This window comes from Carassius carassius, chromosome 47 (genome assembly GCF_963082965.1).
Source record: "Carassius carassius chromosome 47, fCarCar2.1, whole genome shotgun sequence".
In the NCBI taxonomy this organism is placed as follows: Eukaryota; Metazoa; Chordata; class Actinopteri; order Cypriniformes; family Cyprinidae; genus Carassius; species Carassius carassius.
The window spans coordinates 11535744-11559262 of record NC_081801.1 but is presented as its reverse complement, the minus strand read 5'-3'; the positions used below and the strand labels follow the sequence as shown (position 1 = coordinate 11559262).

The 23519-nt window shown below is 37.1% G+C and overlaps 1 protein-coding gene across 1 annotated transcript; it reads left to right on the top strand.

Annotated features, from left to right (window-relative positions):
• The first annotated feature begins 539 nt into the window (after positions 1-539).
• On the top strand, positions 540-23360 carry gdpd4b (glycerophosphodiester phosphodiesterase domain containing 4b). The gene is made up of 15 exons (XM_059541602.1): positions 540-847; positions 1152-1255; positions 1455-1548; positions 1771-1830; positions 1923-2021; positions 2097-2190; positions 2313-2458; positions 3238-3320; positions 3429-3579; positions 3671-3895; positions 4051-4208; positions 9244-9391; positions 9475-9557; positions 9678-9757; positions 22631-23360. Exons 1-15 carry the CDS (start codon positions 668-670, stop codon positions 22693-22695), a joined length of 1770 nt encoding a protein of 589 aa, XP_059397585.1. The 5' UTR covers positions 540-667; the 3' UTR covers positions 22696-23360.
• Positions 23361-23519: the final 159 nt, after the last annotated feature.

Below are 23519 nucleotides of genomic sequence, written 5' to 3'. Positions count from 1 at the left end.
TGAGATAGCCTACTCATTCTTTGCTCCCACAAACAACATTATGTTGGCACGATTACCATACTGAAAAGCGATTATGTAAACAAGTTTGTCGGCTAGTGTCAACGTGATGTCCTTTCTGTGGGCTGAAAGTGCATGAATAAATGAGGGATGTGGGACATTTGTGCTTCGCGTTATGAATACTTGTTTTGTTTAAAGGCTGAAAACTTGGTGTCTTCAGTATTTGTAATCTACTTCTTTTCAGTCACATGTTGATCAAGACATAAGTATGCAATGAGTCTTGCTGTAAATAAAATACAACTGAAAAATACAAATGCTGTCCGCTGCCCGGAAAACAGGCGACAGTGAACGAATAGCAATTATTATTTATATTATAGATTAATTATTTAGTACAATTGCATCATTATTAGTGTTTTTATTTTTATTCTTTCAGGATGAGAGTCGTACCCAAGCGTTGTATAATCAGCCTTGCTTATGTAATGAAATTTAATTAAAATTGTACAATTGGAAATTACACTGGCATCATTACACAGTGACATTTTTAATATAACACACTGATTATTAGTAGCTAACATCATCTCAATGCTTTAAACATAAACTGTAAAATCATTAAGGAATGAAAGTACTCGTTTTATTTATACATTGACAGAACCCCTTATTCATCTCGCCTATGGGTGCAACACAGACCGAGACAACCCTGAAGTTGGGTAAGCTGGAAATGGCCCGCCAGAGGCTGCTTCAGCGTTATGAGCACCAGCCCTTTGTCTCCTGTCTAGCTGGACTCTACGGCTGCCAGTGGAAGCGTAACCAGCTCACACATGCTCAGCCTGGACACTGCTGCTGCTCGAAGGTGTTCTCGTACTTATAACTTATACTGCACATGCTGAGATAATTTAAAATGTATCCGTTAACTTAAGCAAGTTAACTTGATCAAAGCAAATATGCATTGCTTCTCACAGAAAGTGGAAATTTTGATGCAAAAAAAGTACTTCACAAAAATTCCCTTACTACTGTATGAGGTTTTTTGTCCTTAAATGCCCATGCGTGGTTATTATAGTAATATTTAGGTCAGGTTGAAATTGCAATGTTAGTAAACCAGATATTTATGCATTATATAATGGCTTAAAAAGGCTTAACTGTCTTTAATCTTGCAGCTGGAGTGTGGCAGTTTTGCTCTGATCGTTCTGACATTTTGTCTCAGTCTGGTGTTCCTGTACTTCTGGAATGAAGCACAGAATGACTACAATGACTTTGACTGGTTTGTGTCACATATAAAATATATATTTTAGATATTTTATTGACTTCCATTATTTATTACTGTTATTTTGTTTAAACAAAGTTGTTTTCCAACATTTCTTTTAATGGTTCAGTAGACACATACATTTTTTAAAGATCGCTCAACTTAGGTAATTTAGCTGGAATACACTAAAGTAATATTTCTTCTGCTTTGCCTCCAGGTTTAATTTTGGTAACCTTGGCTTCTGGTTTCCATGGTCCATAGTTTTGTTGATTCTTGCTGTTTTTTTGTTCACTTATGTTGCTGTTTTGCTGGTATGTGCTTTAAGTAAAGTCATTCTCATAATAACCACTGTTTGAATCTTTTTTTCAAACAAAAGTAATATATTTTTTAAAACCCACAGTTAAGAAATCAGTTTAATGTTTTAAATTTTTTTTTTTTTACTGTTTTGCTTTTCATTCTTAAAAGTCTCCATAACAAGTTACTAAAAGGTCCATCCAATAATTTGCTGGTAAGAAATATGTTTACATTCACAGCTGCTGGCAGTTTGTCTTCTCTCAGAAGGCCAGAGGTTATATTTACATCGGTGTCACAAGGTAATTTCATCCACATCTCATCTGTGTAACAAACTAAATGTCTGAGATTTTATGGTTTACACTTTTAAATAGATGGTTATCTCTTTTGATAGATCGGGATCTCAGTGACTTTGATTCTCTCCATCGTGGCCTCATCTGTTCTCACAGATTTATGGAGCAAGGAGTGGAAGACTGTACTTTTATCTTTTCAGGCATGTTTCCTATCATTATATTAATATTGGAGCACATAACTGTGATATTTAATGTCCTCCTTTCCCATTTGTCAGGTAACTGCTCCATATCTACACATAGGTGGTGTAGTTTTAATGACCCTATTATCTTGGCCAATAGCCATGCATGTCTTCCGTATCAATATCAGAGGTGAGGATTAGTTTTTAGGTATAATATATTTCCAATATCCTTTTTTTTAACCACCCTGATGCATCTTGTAACACAGAAACTGCATCTTTGTATGGTGAATTCTCTGCCTGTGTTGGTCTTAGTGAGATGGATGGCCATCACGGTGCTGTACATAACTGTTCTAGTGACTCTGTTCTTGGTTCCTCTGGGCATGTACTCCCCCTGCATTAAAGAGCGGAGGAGTCTGGGATCAGCTCCTGCTTTAATTGGACACAGGGGAGCACCAATGGTACATTTTGTTATTCTTCTTAGGCTTTTCAGGTTCAAGCACCAACCTTTGACTGTTAATGTTTTTTTCTATGTTAATAAAATACTTTTTAGTTTAGGCAAGGCACCCCAGGCGAGCAGGGTAAAAAATAACTAGATATTACCATACTTCAATTGAAAAAAATAAAATTAAATTCTGAAATGTTATGTTTTAAATATGCAAATTAAGAAATATCTTATTAAATATGCACTAATTTACATACATTTCCAGAACAGAAATCTGAACACTGGAGCCAGGTTCAAAATTCAAAAATCTCCTTTTATCGCGCCATAATTCAGAAAATACTGTCAACAGTTAGCAGAAATTGTGTTTTGTGTTAGGAGTAAAGTGTTTTATAAAATCAGGAAAATTATATATTAAAATACTAAGGAGTAAAACAAAAAATAAAATAAGTAAAAGCCTGGTTTATTTGGGGATTTATGTCTCAATGCATGAAAAAAGAAAAGAAAACAGTCTTTAAAGATATGTATTGTTAATATACAAATGAAGTGCAGAAAAATAAAAAAATGTACACTTATTTTCACTAGTATGAAAAAAATGACATTATGAAATGCCAAATAACCCAAAATCTTAAAATTGACCAGTGCATGAAAAACTTGGCTTAATGTGATAATTTGACTCCTAGATCAGTATTTGTCAAACAATTATATTGATACTGTAGCAGTACGTAATTTATCAAACATGCAATGTGCCATGTGCAGACTGAAAATAAGCAACCCCTTTGTTTTATCATCTCTCAGCTTGCCCCTGAAAATACCTTCATGTCTTTTGAGAAGGCATTGGTAGCTGGAGCTGATGGACTGGAGACAGATGTAACTATCAGGTCACTTCTTTTACACCAAAGAAGCTCCAAAGCAAGCCTATTTTATTAATAATGCATCTTTTTTTGAACAAAAAGTTCTCTATAACATTGTTTTGTCTCTTGCTGCAGTTATGATGGAGTTCCTTTCCTCATGCACGATAAGAACCTACGCAGGACAACTAATGTAAAAGACGTGTTCCCAAACTGGACACACACCTCCGCTGCCATGTTTACGTGGAGAGAACTGCAGAGTCTCAATGCTGGATCCTGGTTCTTCTCTGTAAGTCTTCAGGATGCTTTTTTTACTCCTGAAAAATTGGTTGTTGTCTTACATTAAACAAAGGGTATTTTAATTATTATTTCCCACTCAGCAAGACCCCTTTGGGACAGCTTCATCTCTGAGCCCAGATGAACATTTGCAAGCTCAGAATCAGTCTGTGTGCACACTGAGGGACTTCCTGGATCTGGCTGCTCAACATGGAAAACTAGTGATCTTTGATCTGTATCGGCCGCCCAGGGGTCACCCTTATAGAGATGCCTGGATATCCCGCACTCTAGATGTCATCAAAAACGAGTCATCCATTCACTCCAGTCAGGTGTGCCATTACACTGTTAGATTTTGGGGTTTACTCTGATAAATAAAACAATCTAAGAGTCTTTTCCTAAACAAGTTACTGTCTTGTGTACATTGTGGTCTTTATGAAGATTCTATAAATTATATATTATACATGTCTGTTGTGTTTTTACCTAGGTATTGTGGTTGCCTCCAGAGCTCAGAGAGTTTGTACAAGAAATCGACTCAGAGTTACAGCAGACAACAGCGGATCTAGCACCAGTGGAGGACCTTCAGAGCAGACACATATCCAGACTCAACATCCATTACAGCTCCATGTCAGAGAAAGAAATCAGGTTCCAGTAGATGATCTAAAATTATTTATATATATATATATATATATATATATATATATATATATATATATATAAATATATTTGGGCCGGGCAAGTTAACACGTTATTATTGCATTAATGCATTAATTGATTGACGTCGATAATTATTTTATAGCACGTTTATGCAGTTTTTTTATTATTATGAAAGTCCGTTGCTCACTGGCTCTGAATACACATACAGACAAATCATGGGTCACAGGAGGGGATGCTCCCAATCAAATTATTTAGGCTAAGCATCAGCATTCACAAACCACTGTCCACTGTTATTTGTAACAGAAAAGAATGCAATGAGCTCGTAATCACGACTTCATAAATGGGAAATAGGAAGTTTCCGATAGCACATGGAGACAGCAGAGAAGGGCTCTCGCTCAGCACTGTGGAGTGCATTGTTTTGTTACCTTTGGGGTTGATTATTTTGAGTCATATGGGATGCAGTAACACATGGCCCTCTCACAATATATTGCTTTATACATCTATCGCTTTTGCAGCTCAGAAATATTCACGCAATCATGCAGCTCACATCAGAAGATCTGCACTCCGGTGCGGTTAGTGCTCACTCTCACTGATCTATAGGGTGGATTAGGGTAATGTGGGACACTTTTAGGTATTTTGACTTGTGCATCATATTTCCATACAATGCCAAATGATACATCAAAATATTATATCATTATGAAATCCCCAAGATGTTCCCTATCTAAATCAGAAGACATTTTTCAGAAATTGTAATTAATGGGCAAATGGCACATATATTAGTGCTCCTTGTGCCAAATCGTTTAAGAATTTATGGATTTTCTAATGTTGCACAGCTCATGCTCAAATCTGGCACACTATGTTTTGGCTTATAAACAGTGTTTGTTGTCTTCATAAGTCTAAAAAAATATTAACCTATATGTTAATTTATGTAATGTTAAATACAATTTTATAACATAAATCTTATATTATTTAAAATAATTTATTATTTACAACAACAATAATAACCATGCAATGAAGTCAAAAATGTAAAATTGAACTTAATAAAGATAGCAAAATAATGTAATAAACAAGTTTTGAAAAGATGTAAAATTTGGAACATGGAATGCCTTTAAAACTGTTATTAAACTTCTATAAACTTCTTATATACATATATATATATATATGTATATGTATATTCAAAAGCTTGTGTTTATCAAATTATAATGGTAAAAACACTTCATAACAGAAATAAGCAGTCCTAGGCAGTGTTGGAATCTCAGCAGCAAAGACCAGTAGTCATCATCTTTACCTCAAAATATAATACACTATGTACATAACCTTAATTTTCATGGGATGCTATGTCAGAACATAGGATCAGCATATTTTAAACAGATTCTTACATTTGTAATCCCACATTCCCCCCTTTGAGAGTTCTTAAAACTCTCACATAATACAAATTTAAACCTTCATAAGTCCATTCTATGGCCTATGTTTCTTAACATAAGCCCCATCTTGCATTCATGTAACTTGAAAAGGTTTCAGGCACATATAACTTATTCTGTGTCGTGTCCTAGATTTACTTTGTTGTAATAGTTCTTTTTAGAACCATAACTGTTGACACATATGACATGGATGGTAGCATGTCGCACAAACTACATGATGACACAGAAAACCTTGTAGCATTAGAGAGGAAGTCCGTAAGTCCATGGAGCCTGAATAGCTGGGAAGTCTGTTTTCTTTCGTCCACTTCCCACGTAGATTCACTCAGATGACTCTTTGTCCTCATGAAGCTTGTTCATGGATGTCTGAAGTGATGCTTTACACCAGGGTGTCACATATGGAGATGACTTCTCATGCACACATGCCTGCAACACAAGAAAACAAAGAAACAGCAGACCAGCAGTATTCATGCATAGACATTTTTATACTTCTGTTGATCGTATTAGTGGTTTTAAGTCTGGTGATCGTATAGTGTTTTTCTCAATCTAGTTTTAAGTAATTTGACACCCATGGACCAGTAGAGTGGGGATAAAACTACTGATAGGGGAAACCTATGAGGAAGACTTCACCACAGGGTTGGCCCCCGAGGCCTGTTGCACTTCGGTTCTTCTCTGGGCTCCTCACTGGTCTGTGTGTGTCCTAGTCTGCCCCTGTAGTTGGTGTGTGAACTTTACTGTGTGACATCTCCATCCTCTAATGGAACATCAGTCATAACAAACATCATAACCCAAGGAGGATAGGTGAGTGACTGGAGTGTGCTGCAGTATAGCTTTGAAGGCTGTGAGTGTACTTAACTAGCGTTCTCTCAATGGAAGAAATTCACCTTGCTGTAGTTTTATTTACAAAGAATCTTTCATCTTTGTTGTACTTTACTGGGTAATTTAATCACTCACATCCTTAACAGTTAACCCCTGAGCCAGCAGCTCCAACAGTTAGGTGAAGTAGGGAGGGGCTGCTTCAGAGTAGTAAGTAGACAGACTAAAGCTGTTAATTTCTCTTAATGTCTTTTCCTACACTCTTTCATCCAGTGTCCAGATTTACCACAGTAATGACAACTGCCCTCCCTCTTAGGACTTTTACGTTTCTGTTTGTTGTCTGTGTTGACCTGAAAGGATGCTGCTGCAAACTTTACTCTGGCTTTGACACCAGTCTCTTTCCCGAGTAGCTAACCTTTCCAAGTTGTTTTGCAGGCTTCCAGTGGACCATGTACGATCTAAGAATGGCTATCAGATATTCTTTTTATATTTTCAAAACACTTTCTCTCAAATCACCTTTACTGGCATGTTGTAGTTCAGAATTAACAGCAGACTCAAAACTGTTGAATTCAGATTTAGTTAGAATTTGTGACATCAACTGTGTGACTTCTGCTTGCGACATGTCATAGAGATGCATTTTGCTGATCAATGCTCTTCTAAATTCAGAAAAATGTGTGCGCGCTCAGGGTAAGCTCTGGGATAGTCTCTCTATATCTTTTAGTCTTAGCGCTTTGGCAACAGTTTGTGTTTGAACAACAGAAGAGTTGGGAGGAACACTTTCAATTCCCTGAAATCTTATCCTAGTGCCACATACCTTTACTGAATCTACAGGCACATCAGTTACTGACTGGATGGCTACATCTGTTTCAAAGAAAGCTTGTAAGTCAGGATAATTGTTATCAGGCTGACTAACTTCTTCCACATCAGTTTTTGCTCCAGCTTTGTTGCGGTTAAATTTCTTAGTCAAAGAGGACGCTGCGATTGTTGTGTAGCTAGTGCAAAACCAAATTTACCATCCAAGTTGTTCTTGCAAATAAATGCTCTTAGTACCTTTTTACATTCCTCAATTGACCATACTTTTTCTGGATCAATACCAAATTTCTTTATCAAGTCCAATCTGACTGATTCTGTCACTATTGAGTCCATGTGCTCTCCTAACAATGATTTGAACTCACTGTCTGTCCGTGAAGGAGTAGCTAGTCCACCTTTCTTAGTTGTTGGAATCAGCTTAGCATTCCTTCTCAACATTTTATAAAGTCTTTGTGACACAACAGGACACTTCTAACACTTCCCTGGCAAGCAGAGAATACACTTGTTATCACATAAAAACGGTTAACTTTCCCTGGCAAAGCAGAGGATTAGGGCGGTCAAAATGGCTGAAAAACTAACTTTGAATTTTGTACTTATATATTAAATTTTAAATGCATAATTTTAGTTAAGGTGAAGAAAAGCTTTTGGCTTCTTTTCTGAGGCCACAAGAGGGTGGATCGAGCAAAATATTACTAAATCACGTTTATTCAAAGCATTATAATACATGACTGTGAAGTGAATGATATTTAAAATAATCTTTATAAACCAATTATAATTAAGTTGCTTAAACAATTATAAACAAAACAGCATCATGTATGCATGCATAGTTTAATACAAAGGGGTAAAAAGCCAATCACACAGAGTACATTTTTCATTTAAAAACATGAGAGGTAGTGGGATGGGGAAAAACCCACCATAAAGTCTCAAGATGGCTTTCTAAACATGTGGCTCTCTTGTGCAAGATGCAAGTGCAATGGTGATAGAAGATGTCCCTCTAGAAAATGCGTGAAATATGCGTTCTGTGTCAACGGCTTGATGTAAACAAGATCTTCTACACATTGATGTTCTCTTTTTCCGCAATATTTTGAAAGAACATCGCAGTAGTGCTGCATCTAGTGGCTTAAACATAAACTAAAATATTTTTGGTAGCACTTTATTTTACAGTCCTGTTCCTCATGTACATACTATGTACTTATTATAGTAATTACAATAACTATGTAATAACTAGGTACTAACCCTGAACCTACCCATGTAGTTACCTTGTATTACCAGAACTTTCTGATATAAATACACTGTATAGTGTATAAGTACACTATAAGTACACTATACATATTTTATATATATATATATATGTATGTATGAATATTTCGTTTTTGTACGATAAATTATTTTTATAATGATAAATGAAATAGTTTCAAGTAATATTCAGTAGTATTTCACAATATTACTGTTCTTACTGTATATCTAAATGCATCCTATATATACAGTCAAACCCCCCCCCAAAGATTTGAGACACTAGACACCAGATGCAATTTTTTATATTTTTCTTACTAGTGGGTACAGGACACTATAGTTCATTTATGTAATTGAGGATAACAAAATAAAGTAAACTATGATATCACATATTATACCCAAAAATTCTTCATACAGTGGACTACCAGTAAAACTGATACAAATTTGGGACCAAAAATTATTAAGACACTTTGACCTGACAGCGTTTTGCTTAAGTGTTATCTGACATTATCAAGATGAATTTGTTCTGACACAGTTTAACTCTTGAGTTCTTGTCATATTTTAGTACAATTTTCTAAATGATAGTAAATAAGGTGTGATAATGTGTAAAATGTTGAAGGCGCCTGAATCAATTTTGGTTTGATTATGTGTATACACACACACACACACACACACACACACACACACACTGGAATGTATAAATCATACATTGGGATATATTGTGTCTGACTTTTTATTGATTACAGAAAATACTCTGCTGCTAACATTAGCACCAACCTGTATGTGATCAGCGAGCCGTGGCTATATTCTCTTGCCTGGTGCGCAGGGGCTGATTCTGTTGCCACTAATGCTGTTCACATCCTCAAGAACCTGCAAAGACCGCTCTTTCTCATGGTACATGACTCACATCTACAGTTCTCAGGGATTCGTCCATCCTTTATTCTTTTTCCTGTGGTTTTCCTCTCTGTTTCTCACAGACGGCAGATGAGTACAGGCTTATGTGGACTCTTACTGACATCACTTCTCTTATTCTTGTCGTGATTATCTTTGTGTTTCACTGGTGAGTGTAAGCTCAGAATTTACCACATCTTACTGTGACAGTGAACATGTAGCTGCAGTCGGAAATCTTTCTGTAGTACAAAAGACACTATGTAGGCTGTTAATGGTGATGTATTTGCAGGTGGAGGGAGCGTGAGTTGGCTCTCAGTGTGAACAGCAGTTCAGTAATTGAGAATGGGTCCTACAGACAGTTTAGGACAGGTAAGAGGCATTTAATCTTTTAAGCCACCCAAGTCAAATGATTGAATTATTATTTGAATAGATCACTCAAAAACTAAAAATTGCTGTAAATTTGATGAGTTTGTTTTTTCATTCAAAAATTTAAATCAAAATACTCACCAGCACTTGCTCGCCAATGGATCCTCTGGAGTGAATGGGTGCCATCAGAAATTAGGGTCCAGACAGCTGATAAAAACACAATAATTCACAAGTAATCCACACGACTCCAGTCCATTAATTAAAGTTCCCCTATTATCCCATTTCGAATATTGCTTTTCAGACAGTGTTTAATGTAGCTGTATTAGAGCTTAGATCGGGCCCAACAAATCAAGCCCGACCCTACCCGAGCCCGAGCACGTTGTGTCCGAGCCCGGACCGTCCCGACACGTTCACTGTAATTATGAGCCCGAGCCTGATTTAAACCCGACCATTTTTAATATGTGGGCCGTTATAACCAGGGGCGGTGCCAGATTTTTTTTTTTTTTTTTTTACCGCAGGTGCTGCTGTGCTAGATCATTTAGGCTACGGGGGAGCTGCGCAGTTATATATATATATATATATATAAATATATATGCATGCTGCATTTAATGCACAAGACAAAGCCAACACATATGTTGTCACTTCCCACGACTAGTTTAAAATGTTTCCATACCTCTGATTTTCCTCCAAACTTGCTCAAAGTTAATTCTCCTGTTTTAATTTTTTTCTTTGCTTCTTCAAGCTCCATGTTGCACTTAATCTACTGAATAGTACAGCACGAGCACGCACAGCAGGTGTGATGTGTCACGCATGCGAGACTGCGAGTGGACGAGACGCTGCGCATGACACGTGACGTGCTTTATCAAGCACGAGCTCGGGCTCGGGCAGAGAATCTAAGCTCTAAGTAGTGATGTGCGATACCACTGGTTTCCTATCCGATCCGATACCAAGTAAAATCAAGGCGAGTATCGGCGATACCGATCCGATACCGATACTTTGCCCAAAAATTACTGTTTGGGAAATTAAAGTAACAAGTAATGTTAGTGTACTCAAAAGTGTCACTTCATACTGAATACGAGACATATTATGGGTTCTTCTTGTTTATTGATGAAGAATTATCATACAAAAAAAGAGCCAACTTACATATTTATGGACAGCATCTGAGCAGCATGTATATCTTAAAACGCCTGCTTGAACATCTTAACATAAAACAATAAACATTCACACTTTATGGTTTAGTGACATGTTAATCCGGTCCCCTTGAAGATTTTTAACCTTCCCTCAAAATTTTTCTCATTCACAGGTTTTTGTTTAGGAACAACAACATATTAACAGTTTTTCCTTTGAGTCTGCTCCTTTTTTTGCTCACAACCTCGCCTGCCTTTGAAAAGATTCACATTTTACTCCAAGCTGAACTATTGCAGACATTTTGGTCATTTAATTATTTCATTACTTCTTTATTTACTTTATTTTAGTAAAATGTGTCCCTGAGATAATCGCACATCAATTCAGCCGGCCCAGATTTAGTTAGGTAAGGTTATCTGCAGAGTAGATCATTTAAATTACATTGACAAGGCTGCATTGGACTTTACAGTACGTTTGCCAGGAAAAGTATTTGATAGGTAAGAAGACAGATAATATTGTATCAGTAGAATAATACTCGGTTGTATTATTCTTCGTCTCATTTGTTTTGACTGATGGTTAAATAGAAATTTCAAAATGTGGGTTCTGACAATTATGAAGTTATTATGGTACTTCTCTAATTATGTATTGTACTAGCCATTTCAATTTGAGTCACAGCATTTTTTTTATAAAATAGAAACTGTATGTATAACCAAAGTTCTAAAACAAATTTGTTTTAAGAATTCAGGGAACTGCCGTTGTTTTAACATTGTCACTAAAACCCAAGCCCCCAAAATACAGCCACATCCCCTCATTTTCTCCCTAGTCTGTACCTGGATAGGGCCTGCCTGCTGCACCAAAGGACTCTGAAAGCGATGTCTGTCTCGCCCTAGCAGCACCTGTACCTCTCCTTTCCTCCTCCTCTGACCGCCTCGTCATGACGTCGTCATATTCTGTCTTGCAGAGGTGGAAAGTAACGAATTACATTTACTCGCGTTACTGTAATTGAGTAGCTTTTTTGTGTACTAATACTTTTTAAAGTAATTTTTTAAATCTGTAATTTTACTTTTACTTAAGTATATTTTGTTTGAAGTATTGTACTTCGCTACATTTTAAAACACATTAATTACTGAGTAAAAAAAAAAAAAAAAAAAAAAAAATCGCTCCCTGGAAACTACGTCAGTAATTTATGGGGAGGGCAAACTGGCGCTAAAATCACAAGAAAGATGCAGACGGACAAAACAGGCGTTAGTGGTGCAGACACCGCTGAAAACGAAACCCCGTCATATTCTGAAGTTGAACTCGAAGGAAATGAAGTGAACCCCTGGCCATATGTATGCTCTATTATGCAGTGTAAGCTGTACTTGCCTAGGAAGACCAAACTAGCAGCTTATAAAATCTCGACAAGACATCAACCATTCGCAAGAATGTAGAGGTAAGCTAAATAATTGCATCGTTGCATTGGTGGTTAAAATGAAGCTTTGACATTTTAGCAAGAGGTTTTGCACAAATTAGCTAAAAAGACCGTGGTGAGGAGTGTGCTATTTTTGTTTGAATGATGTGCGCGCGCATTTATAGTGCGTTCTTTCACTGTGTGATTCAGTCTCCTAAAATGCATTTAGAATGATCACAAAATTGAAGATATAGGGGCAGAAAATTCACATATTTATATAATTTCATATATTAAATCAAAATCACACAAAGAATGCCATCGTTTCCTCCAAAAATCATCATGAATATATACATACATATATATATATATATATATATATATATATATATATATATATATATATATATATATATATATATATATATATATATATATATATATATATATATATATAACAGTTCAGTAAACAAGTTAATTAAGAGACTTGCGTTTTAGACACCATATTGCCTTTTTTAGCTCTATTTCTACAACAGAAAATAATTCCAAACACAGCCACCAAAGCACAGTTTTGCGTCTCTGAGCAACGTGACAGTATTTCGTTCCTGAATGAATCAACCGTTTAAATGATTCGGTTCAATCGCAATGACTCACTTATTAACAGTGACTTGCTGACACATACTGGCCATTTTAATTTCACATTTAAAGTATCTTTTGATTTTTTTAAATAATTAATTTCTTATCATTTCAAATGAGTATTCAACATTTTATGTCTTGTATATCAAAACATTATTCATGCATTTGTAACTGCAGGTTAAATGCATTCTTGTCCTGCACTAAACAGTGTAATACATCTAAATGCCACTTCCAATGAATCTTCTTCATTTCCTCTGCATTAAAAGATGAGTTTGTTGATACTGATTTGCCTGGTAACAGCCCAAATGTTTTATTATTCTAAATAACTGATTCCTTTAATTAAAAACAACTAGTTTGAGATTAATAGACCTATCCCAGGGGTGTCAAACTCAGTTCCTGGAGGGCCGTAGCCCTGCAGAGTTTAGTTCTAACCCTGCTCCAGCACACATATCATGTAGTTTTCAAATAAACCTAAATGATTAGATTAGCTGGATCAGGTGTGTTTAATTAGGGTTATATCTAAACTGTGCAGGACTGTGGCCCTCCAGGAAGTGAGTTTGACACTCTTGTCCTGTCCCATTTTGACTCCCTCCCACTGTTAAAATGTAACTAAGTAATTTTTACTCTGAGTAAAGTTTAAATGAGCTACTTTTTACTTTTACTTGAGTAGATTTTTAGACTGGTACTTTTACTTGTACTTAAGTAAAATTTCATTAATGTAATGGTACTTTTACTTGAGTAGAATATTTTTGTACTCTTTCCACCTCTGCTGTCTTGTGATTTATATGTAGATGTTTGATTAGGTTTGTGGTATTACCACAGTACCTCACTGTTTTGTTACACGTGTCACAAACCGCATCGTTTGAGTTTATGGAAGTGAAGTAGCTCCACACGTAACTTCGCTTGCGTTCAGCCATATCCAATCCGCCGGACTGACACAGCCTGACTGAACAACAACATGTGCCAGCAGCGGACTGAGTGTGAGTGGCTGCTAGCGACGCGTGCTCTGCACTGCAGCCAGTTGTACATTGCCATATTACGCTCATGACTTGGCAGGCGGAAGAACAAGTAGTTACGACTAAGTTGGCATTATTCAGATAAACGAGGGTAATTGTGGTTACTTTCCGCTGTCTTTCTATTTTCAATAAACTACATATTTGCTCCAAATGACTGAAATATCGATATTTTGATAAGATAATCGATTCTAGAACATACAAAGCTGGTATCGGAGATATCGATATTTTAGTATCGATCCGCACATCACTAGCTCTAAGCTGTATGTGAATGTTAATGATCTGCAAAGTTGTAAAGCTGAAAGTGCAAAATAAGAATCGACTCTGAACAGCCTAAACGCGTCATCAGTAATTCGAATCCCACGGCTACACATCACGGGGTAATACATTTGCATAATGCCCACTTAGGGCTGCACGATTAATCGAACATGATAAACTACGATTGTCAAGTGCATTTAGTCAGTAAAGCCGGTTCTGTGATTAGCAGTAAATCTCCATCACCTGCTTTCAGGTGGAGCAGCATTTACTACACAGAGCCGTAGTTCTCTGACAAGCTATGCAAAATCACGTTCATAATCGCAGACGATATAATTGTAGGATTATGAAATCTACTAAATCATTTTAAGGCCATGTTGCAGGTTAACCACCACTTTCGATTAATGGGTACATAAATCACTCAAGATATGTATATCATTTTTAAAATGTCTCAAAAATGGTCTTAAAGACCTATTTTTTAAGTTTTTGGTATTAACGTTTTTTTTTACCCAACACGGTGATGACGTCACGTTGGGGAGAAGTCGAGGAAATGTAGCCTCAGTCTAGTATGATGCCGCGTTCCAGGCAACCCGTAACCCATGTTTTTCCAACCTTAAACCTGTGAAAGTGCACTGGAACGGCAATCAAACCCGTGACTTCCCACCCATGAACTCGTGTCTCGTACTAGATCGATGTACTCCGAGTTCCGAGGTCACACAGCACGCGAAACAACGATGACAGCCCCTACGGATAATACTGCCTACGGATGCAGTTTATGCAAGTGGCATACGTTGAAAAAACGATTTTAGGTCAATGCAACGTTGCAATAAAATAAATAATCTAGTTACAATTCCTTGCGCTCAGAAAGTTTGGCGTAACTTGCCTGGAACGGTACAAAGTCGTTAGTAGTTAGTGATTACGAGCTCAAAAACCTGCCTGGAACGCAGCGAAGAGGTGGCAAGAGCCAACATGTATGATCCACAGCCGTGTAATTTCGATCGAGCCAGTCGTGAGAGGGCAAATGAGGAATTGCCAAGAACTGATGTCCGTCAAAGCCTATGCATGGTCCGAGGAGAATTATTGGAGAGTTGGTGAAGTGTCCTGGTGAGTTGCTATCATTTAGCATCGCATCAATGAGCACTGGAGCTAGTCTACGAGCAGCAGTGCACAATAATGACACACACACACACACACACACACACACACACACACATACATATATATATATATATATATATATAAAATACAATTTTATTTATTTTTTACTGTCATTGAGTAGCACCGAGTAAAAAAAAAAATCTACGTTTTCTTTATATCTAGTGGCAGTGATCATGACGTTAGTTCAGATAAGTACCGGTAACCTTTTTCATAGTGTCGTAGTACTGGTAAACTTTGTCTTTGTCATCTAGAAATACAAGGCATCATGTTTGCTATATGGACGTTTCTAAGCGTTTATCTCGTCCTCCGGTGAAAATGTTGTTGCAAACGTAGCCGCGTGTGTGTCGCTGTGTTTGGCAGGTGCTTGTGTGGGCGGTGTCGTCCCATGGAAACTGCGCTGAAAAGCTTGTGCTGTAGGGAAGTGAGTGTGTTTGGGTCGCTGTTGGTCGATATCTCTCTATCTATCTGTCTTTTTATCTATCTATATATGTAGTCTATCTATCTATATATATCTATGTATTTATCTATAATCTGTGCTATATGAATACTCTCGTCTACTACTCGTCTCTCTAGTCACTCTCAATGCTCTCATGGCGGCTTTGGTAAATTCTCTCCCCAACGTGACGTGATGCAATGCATTATGGGGGAAAGGAGACCGCTGTAAGATAGTACCTACTTTTTCGTATTATATTCCGTTTTGTGATACCCAACAACATAAAATACAATGGATAACAGTTTAAATGTTTATTACCAACAAGCAAATTGCACAAATTTGTAAAAAAATTAACCTTGCAACACGGCCTTTAAAGGTGCCATGTGCAAAAATTGAGGTAAAAATATCCAAAAAATGACCTACACGCATCAAAAGAATGAGAAGAAATAAAGGCGATGATGTCATTAAAAAAATGTCAAATTATAGTGCTGCAGAGATATCAACCTTAATTAGCATTAGCATTACTAGCCTCGGCCCGACAGGTGTCGTAATACCAGTTTCGGCCATGGGAGGCGGTATGCAGGCAACATAACCACCAGCCAACCTGCAATACACGAATAACTCGCACGGCTTGTGGGCGTACCTGAACCTGATGTCAATCATGTGGAAAGTACAGCCCACTACTTCATTTCAGTTCAGGGAAGAGAGCGGAAGGATGACTGAAGCCCTTGGCAAGAGACCACCACCCGCTACAGGGAAACAACCGCGCTCGGAATCACAAATCAAATCCGATAAGAAAAGGAGCCGAACCAGAGTAAACATCGGCACTGCTTTCAATCGCTGGAGACAACTGATGGACCTGAAAGAAATGAGGTTCGACACCGAACTTGCAACATTTCTTTTGGATTGGTAAGTTAGATGCTGTTAGTATTTCGCTAGAAGTTTGTTTTATATGTTTGTATATTTTTTTTCGGGAAGTTATAACATAGAAATGTATCGAAGGCTGTTCGATAAACGTGCTAATGTTAGCGATGGCTAACCGTAGCTGCGTTTGATAATTAGCTAGCTATAACTTACCCATTTTTTTATATTATAATTAACCTGCTCTGACTAGTCTGTTGGTCTCCGTGTCCTCTTTGCTTCGTGGTTTTTCTGTACTTGAGAAAATTGATGTGTGGCGTGAAAGCGTGTGAAAAGAGTCAATTGCGTGTGTCTCACGGTGAATGCTTGAGAGTTGGCAGCTCTGGTTACGTTGGTTGGCGCTAGCTTGGTCAACATCAGCTGTCTGATGTTGACCAATGATGTTGACAGAATGCTGTCTGTAAAATTAATTTAATTCAAATAATGTGTATATACAACTCAAAATGTAATATGAACAAAACGAATATGAACATATTCACTGGTAAAGGTGAAGGGGAGTAGCTTGAAGATGTCATGTTTCAAAATCACTTGACATCACCCAACGTTCCTCTGGAGGCAAAACGTCCTCTCAAGGCTTCGGCTATGGCTGTAGGGTTGTTGTGAAGGTAGGGGTGGAGCATAGAGACTATGCCGTTTCTCGTTTGTTACTCTAGAGTAGACCAATTCACTTTATTGAGGCATACTGCCCCCATCTGGTATGGAATGTGGAGTATGACTTGATTTTTTTGCCACACATGACAGATGGCACCATAGACATGTATAGAAAGGCTAGATAGCTTACCGGCGCTGAGAGCCAATGGGACCCGACGACGTCACACGGCGGCCATCTTAGGACAGGACCGCTCGTCCAGTTATAACATTAAAGTCTATTGTGCATGTAGTGCTGAAATAACTATATTTTGCTCAATTTTCAACCGATTTTCAAACGGCTTGGTGTGTCATAAACTTCAGTGATGCGGCTATTTAACTACATACTTGTGAAAAATTATAGCCACGGAGTTTATTAAGAAAATAGTATATTAAGTAGACTAGACAGGTAAAGTACTAGGTATACCCATACACAACATTGAGGGTATGGACTAAAATACAGTATAAAATATATTATCATTTTGATTCTATGTACTGCAAGTATGCAAATATATGTAGCCAATCTTGTAATGTTGTCTCAGTTACACTATTCCTAGCAGAACTTGTATTACTAAGTATCCTAATAATAGTCATAATATTTTCTTTTCTTACTTGTGAAAGGTGATCCCACGCGTTCTGGTTTGGAGGCTCTGTGCGTTGGTGCAGCCGTAGGCGGCACAAAAATCAGGCATTTTCCACAAGCGTAATCAGAAGTTCTGTAAACAAAAAACCAACAAAGTAATCCAAATGTAAAGATGTTTTTAAGAAACCAAACCACTTGGAAATCATGTGTAACTCAAAGCTATGTTGAAACGAAAGATTAACCCTGCCTCTCCCACCAATTTACAATTGCTTGGTGACTCACTTACGACCTCTTCACTGCTAGCCAGCAAATAAATACAACCACATTAACAAAATGACATTTAGACAAAAGATTAGGTTGTCAAGAAACGTTGTTGGTCTCAGGAAACCTGTTAATAATTGAAAATGTCGACTGTGGTATCACTTTAGAGTAGAGGGAAGCCATGAAACACACAGCTATGCTGCAATGTTAAGCGTTTCTCAAAACGTGAAGCTACAATTTAAACATCGGCATCAGCACAAATCATAGCCACGTTAATAAGGTTTGTAATAAACCAAACCGTTTGTAAATCCGTCAAGAATTCAGCAAGTTACGAGCATTTTAGTTGGCGTATGTCACTCACCTTCCGTCCACAGCAGCAGGGAGCAGCAGCGCAGTCTCCTGACCTAAGATGGCCGCCAAGTGACGACACAGCTGACTCCGCCTTGAGCCATCTAGCCTTTCTATACATGTCTATGGATGGCACCTTTAATGACAGCTGTTTACGTATCTTCTCAGTGAACGTCGGCTCTGTGTAGTAAATGCTACTCCATCTGATAGCACGTGAAAATACCACATTTAATAACATTTTAACTCCAAATTCACTTCATAACATCAGTCAAGTGTTTAAAATAAATCCTTCTGTAAGATGATGAGGCTTCTTAAACAAAATGATCAAGGCACACAATATTTCATTGTATTCTAAGCAGTGATAAAAGTTATGTCGATTAGCATTTCATAATAGATATACTTTATTATTATGACAATTATAACAATAAGAGCTCCATAAACCATATATTGCCGTAGTTGTGTGTTTATTAGTCACGTTGAATCAATGAAAGCAGTTAAATCTTCTGTTTATTCAGCTGCATTTCCTGGATTTCTTCTTAGGGCATATTAGGATTTCCAGCTCGAGAGCGCCCTCTGGGTTTTGGATGGATATTTACTGCTGATCACAGAATCATGCTTCACTGAAAGATACGCATGACAATTTCTGCTTCTGCCTAATCATGATTTATTGCCTTTGCGATTTAATTTCGATTAATTATGCAGCCGTACCGCCTATGTTCTGCCCCAACACAGACAAATTGACCCCACCCTCAAACACTGTACTGTAGCTTGTTTGTGTGGTTAACATCATGTCGAGAAGACGGTGTGCAAGTACATTTTTTATTTGATTTTTTTACTTCCAAAAGACGAAACTGCAAAGTATCGTGGTTTAACATATTTTTTATATTTTTACTATAGCAATGGCGTGTCATTTCTGACATGTGCTGTACGTGGTAATCCACTCACGACAGACTGGGCCATCTGACCAATCAGAGCAGAGTAGGCTTACAGAAAGGAGGGATTTAGAGAGATTGAATCTTAGAGTATTATTGAAAAACGCATTTAAATGCATATTTTGAGAAAACAAAAGCGTTTTGACCTTGCATGCATGTAACCTATTGTAGGAGACTCCCAGATCAATATTAGGAACCTTAAAAATGGCATAATATAGCCACTTAAACATCTTGTGAAGTGAAAAGCTGCATGTTTGTAAGACACAACTCCATCATTAAAGGGATAGTTCACCCAAAAATCTTAATTATGTCATTAATAACTCACCCTCGTTCCAAACCAGTAAGACCTCCATTTATATTCGGAACACAGTTTAAGATATTTTAGATTTAGTCCGAGAGCTCTCAGTCCCTCCATTTAAACTGTGTCATTATCTGGCTCGGCTCGGTGTTCATCTTCATCTCTCTCTTCACAGCAGTTCAGTCAGTGTACTGTTTGAGTAAATGAATTACTCCGGGATATTGGTTTGTTTTAACTCAGAGGGAGTGTCAGCCACATTAAAAAAGTTAACAGCTTAAGTCATTTGTGGATTAATGCGTATTGGAGACGCGAACCGTTTAAAACGATTCAGTTCGATTTGGTGAACTGGTTCAAAAAGATCCGGTTACATCGAATGATTCGTTCGCGAACCGGATATCACAAATTGCTTTGTTTTGAACTACCTCACAACAGACAAAGTCGTAGTTTTTGCTATTTTTGGACCAAAATGTATTTTCGATGCTTAAAAAAATTCTAACTGACTCTCTGATGTCACATGGACTACTTCTACCACTGAAGATGTTTTTATTACCTTTCTGGACATGGACAGTAGACCGTACACACAGTTTCAATGGAGGGACTGAGAGCTCTCGGACTAAATCTAAAATATCTTAAACTGTGTTCCAAAGATAAACGGAGGTCTCACGGGTTTGGAACAACATGAGGGTAAGTTATTAATGTCATAATTTTGCAAATTGGGCGAACTAACCCTTTAAGGCATTTTAACTTTAAATCTTTGCTCAAGACAAAATATGAATCCATAATAGTGCTTCCTACAGTGGAAAAGTCCATCCCCTGTTGTCCTCTCACTTCAAAATCCACTGACGTATTAGTTTAGAACTGTTTTCGCTTGTAAATGGTGCTTAATCTATCCATAGTTCTTTCCTCATTCAGAGGAGATTACATTTTCACTGTAAAAGGCAATATTATGGATTATTAGCCAGAAGCAATGGTTTTGAATTAAAATTAGGGATTTGTGTCTTACAAACACACAGATTTTCACTTCACAGGATATTAATTGATGGATTGTAGTCGTGTGTATTACTTGTCCAGCTGTTTGTACTATCATTCTGACACACCTATTCACTGTAGAGCAGGGGTCATCAACTATATTTTTCAAAGGGCCAGAATTTTTCTCTGCAGACACTGTAAGGGCCAGATACTCGTAATATAAAATAAAATTCGAATTGTATCCTAATATGTTATTATTTGATATACTAATTCTAATTCCAAATTAATGTTTTTTTTTACATATAACCTGTACTGCAGCGAGCCACCAGGGGGCGATAGCAATATTTTATGCTTCATATTTGTGAGGCTGTCAAGCTGTCCATCACTGTCTCATGCAGGTCGTAGTTTGTGGAGAACACTATAGAAAGGCCTTCTGAATATATTTAAATGAAAAAATGGCACTCTCAAAGAGCCTTAAGCGAAAAGTTGATTCAGAGAACCGTAGTTTTAATGAAGAATGGACTGATAAGTACGTATTCATAGTGCCTACTGTTAGAAATGCTGTACCTGTGTGCCTCATTTGCTTTTTTTCTCGTTATATTTAAAAATAAATAAATATGGAACGGACCCGAATATTCGTTCGGTGGGTTGGTATTCGATTTGAAAATTTGACATTTGAATATTATTATTATTATTATTATTATTTTTTTTTTTTTTTGCACACCTGGGATCCCCCGCGAAACGGTTCTCATTCCCCCTTGAATAAGGCCGGCGACACACTAGCTGTGTGAGCGTCTCAGCTGCGTGGCGTGTCCGTTTTTATATCGGCTCCCATTTAACAGGTTGGAGTTTGCACACTGAGACACGCGTCTCAGGCGCGCTCGAGCCACGCGGAAAACGCGTGCATGCTAGAAATAGAACCGACGCGTGTTCCAGCAACGGGAGTGTTCTCTGGCTAGAGCGTAGAACAGCAGAGTTTGTATGGACCGAAGTGCATGTCTGAGCTTGTGTTTTGTTGCTTTGACATTGTGGAAAATAGAATAATAGAAACAAAATGTATTAGCATTTTTACCCGTTATTATTAATCTAAATTAATCTTGTTTTTAATTTAACTAAATTTAGTTTTTTCTTTAATTTAAATTTAGTTTTTTCTTTAATTTAAATTTCGTTTTTTCTAATTTAAATTTCGTTTTTTCTAATTTAAATTTCGTTTTTTCTTTAATTTAAATTTCGTTTTTTCTGTATTTAAATTTCCTTTTTCTTTATTTAAATCTACCCTTACTGTGCCAATTTGTTAGTCAGAAAAATATTAGACTACCTTAAAAGTATTGCTTAATTTAATAGACCTGTATGTGTGCGTTTTATATCACTAGTGCAGTGTCCGTTCTTGGAGCATAAGCCCTGCCCGCGTGAGGTGCGCTGCTTCCAACTCGCGCTGTTCTGATTGTAGTTTACTAAAAGTTAATCAATTCTGAATGTGTCGCGTCTCGCGTGTCCATCTATATTGCACTAAATGCGACACAGCACCCCCTTGTGAAGTCGATTGGATGAACGGTTCTCGAAATAATAAAAAGGGCAAACGGTCATACAGACACAGATTCCTGCCTTTATTAGAGAGAAAAATATGTTAATTACTACCGAAGCTTCGAAGCTCAAAAATGGTATCCGGACCAGCCCTAAACGTTTTCCTCTTACAAGGCTATTCCTGAATTCAGTATTATTCTGGGGGCCGAATGGAAATCTCTGGCGGGCCGCCAGTTGACGTTGCATGCTGTAGAGGATCTATTGACGAGCAAGTGATAGAATGCTAAATTGCCCCAAATCAGGATTCAGGATGGGCTGAGGGTGAGTAGATTTTAATTTTTGGGTGAACTATTCCTTTAATCCGGATCTTCAAGACCATAACGCTGATCATGTTTCACATTAACAGATATGAATGATGTGTGGCCTTTATCCAACATGAGTGCCGATGACAAGCAAGAACCATCTCTTTGAAGTGCCTGATGAAGTGTTCTGGTTCATATTTAACCCCTTATATTAAAAAAACTATAACTGATGCTCAGTTAAACCAGTATAAACCATTGTTTATGTGTATTCATTGAAATGTGTTTGCTCGAAAAAGACAGGCAGGCTGTCTTCACGTGATATGATGGGATACATCCAGTTAACAAATGCTAAGTTCTAGTGACTGATCTTGCATCTCATTTGAAGTATGGCTTTTTGCAAGCCCCAGGTTTTATCAAAGATATTTCCACTTCAAGCATGAATGGAAATATTTGTCATGTTGATAAAACAGATTTTTCCTCCACTGAAAAATTGGTGGATCTATTGGATTTGTTTCATCTTAAGAAGTATTTAAAATCCATGTCATGGTTTTGGCTGAATTATTACTCCCAGACAATAAGAATCCAAGAGGTCATAAATCATATTTATGCTAACGTTTTGTCCTTTTTTATCTTGTTCTTATTTAATATACATCTAATTCAGTATATCATAGTTAATCCTCACAAGATCATTCAGTATAATAATTTTTTGGTTATTGCAATACGTTTAACTCATATTTGTTTTTCCACATTATTTGGATAATTTATCTTCAAATGTTAATACTGTTACAATCTTGTTATTTTTACTACTTGAATAAATCTTGTGTCTGATAAAAAGTCTGGCAAGAGCATATTGTTTTACACTGAGATTTGCAAGAAACTACAAAACCTTACACAAACTACAAATTGTGTTGTTATTACGTAAACCCATGAAAATATTTTTGGTTTAATTTAATAAAGCAAAATAAAATGATTAGTTGAAAAACTTAAACAAAA